This window comes from Anastrepha ludens, chromosome 3 (genome assembly GCF_028408465.1).
Source record: "Anastrepha ludens isolate Willacy chromosome 3, idAnaLude1.1, whole genome shotgun sequence".
NCBI classification, from domain to species: Eukaryota; Metazoa; Arthropoda; class Insecta; order Diptera; family Tephritidae; genus Anastrepha; species Anastrepha ludens.
Window position 1 is genome coordinate 61,036,679 of NC_071499.1, and position 1,859 is coordinate 61,038,537.

General features: G+C 33.8%; 1 protein-coding gene across 1 annotated transcript; it reads left to right on the forward strand.

Moving 5' to 3' along the window:
- The first annotated feature begins 534 nt into the window (after positions 1-534).
- LOC128856489 (uncharacterized) lies at positions 535-1,114 on the forward strand. The gene is made up of 2 exons (XM_054091792.1): positions 535-764; positions 822-1,114. The coding sequence occupies exons 1-2, from the start codon at positions 551-553 to the stop codon at positions 1,046-1,048; spliced, it is 441 nt and encodes a 146-aa protein (XP_053947767.1). The 5' UTR covers positions 535-550; the 3' UTR covers positions 1,049-1,114.
- Positions 1,115-1,859: the final 745 nt, after the last annotated feature.

A 1,859-nucleotide genomic window follows, 5' to 3' on the forward strand; every position in this document is an offset into this window, starting at 1 on the left:
AGAAAAAAAAAAAGATATTGCCAATGAATTCGGAGTTCTTCCCAGCACTTTATCAAATATTTTAAAAAATAAGGAAGTGATTTTAAAAAATGCGGAGGATTTGGCAGTAAATACCATAATAAAATCTTTAGGTGTCGATTATGAGTTTAACAAAAAAGCATGGATGACCAGTGAGATTTTTACGAAATGGATTGTAAAACTCGACAAAAAATTTTGTGATCAAAACAGAAAGGTGTTGTTTTTTGTTGATAACTGCACTGCCCACCCTAAAGATGTAAGAGACAAGTTGAGAAACATTCATCTCGCTTATTTTCCTCCCAACATGACTTCGTTACTGCAACCAATGGACCAAGGCATTATCTACAACATGAAACAACGTTACAGAAAACGAATTTTAACGAATATATTGACTCAAGTGGATGAGGGAAATTCTGTTATGGCCATAGACTTGCTGCAAGCAGTTCGAAATCTTAGCAATGTATGGAATGTCTATGTTAAACCAGAAACAATTGCCAACTGTTTTGAAAAGGCTGGATTTTCAAAAGATGCTATGCAGATTCCATTTGAGCATTGGGATGGGGAGGACCTTCTTTCAATATCGGATTTGGCTGCTTTACAGTCTTCATTTAAAAAAGTAGCAAATATCGAAGCATCGTTTGATGACTACGTAAATGTTGATAATGGTGTGCAGACTTGGGACAACCCATCCGAAGAAGATATTCTCAACAGCATTTTTGAAAGTCGCGGAGTTCCAGCTGAACCTGGTAAGCATTTATCTTTTTATAGTCAAACAAAAATTTAATATGTAAATATTATTTCAGATAACGATGAACACGATTTGACCGTTGAAGAATTGGCAGAAACTGAGGAGGCATTACCTACGTTGATACAAGCTGCTTCATCCATTAGCGTGATTATAACCTTTGTGGAAATGAGGAGTGACGTGCCGATTAATGTTTTCAACTCTCTACATGATTTGGAAGCTTTTATTGAAAATGAAAAATGGAAGACTGTAATTCAAACCAAACTCACTGATTATTTTAAATAAAATTACATAAAAAATCAATGTTTCTTTATAATGAAGTTTCTATATAGTGAAGTGATTTTCAGGTCCCGTGCGAATTCACTATATGGAAGTTCGACTGTATATTCAAAGAATATTCATGATGAACTTCAAGCAAATTGGTTTATTAGAACTTGAGATATCGTGCCGACCGTATCGAAAGAAGAAGTTTCGAGAAAAACACGTTTAAAGTTCGCCCTCCGCTCAAACCAGTCTAGCTGTCGCGTCACTAAAATAGTTGTAACTTCGAAAATAATTCGAATTTTGAAAAATCCTTTTAGGGAGATATTTTTTAATACTTAAACTATCGAATTTTGAAAAAAAAAATGTTCGATTTTTTCAAATTTCTAGACTATAATACCTTAAGGTTCGAGATATTGCACAAAATTAGAAAAAAATTAAAAAATTATAAAAAAAGTTATCATTTTATTCATAATTTCTAGAAAAATTCTCCAGTTGCGGTTTTGTAGTCAATTCAATTTTGGAATATTTAAGTGGAAATTTCAAGTGGCTCAAAAATGGCGTTGAGTTTCAATATTTACTTTTGGCTGGCGATCGTGTGCATTTTCTCTATATAAATAAATAAAACAAATTTACATACAAATATCTATCTTTTTATTCATAGGTTAAGCTAGATTAACCCGGCTGGCATTAAGCTACGCATAGAAATTTTTGGTCACTAGTGATACCAGATGCAAATCTAAGCAGCTTTGGAAAATACACTATGGAGATATCTTCCAGACACTCACACTGGGGGGCTCCCAGGTACTTCGAGCGCGTTTTTGATAATGGCGGA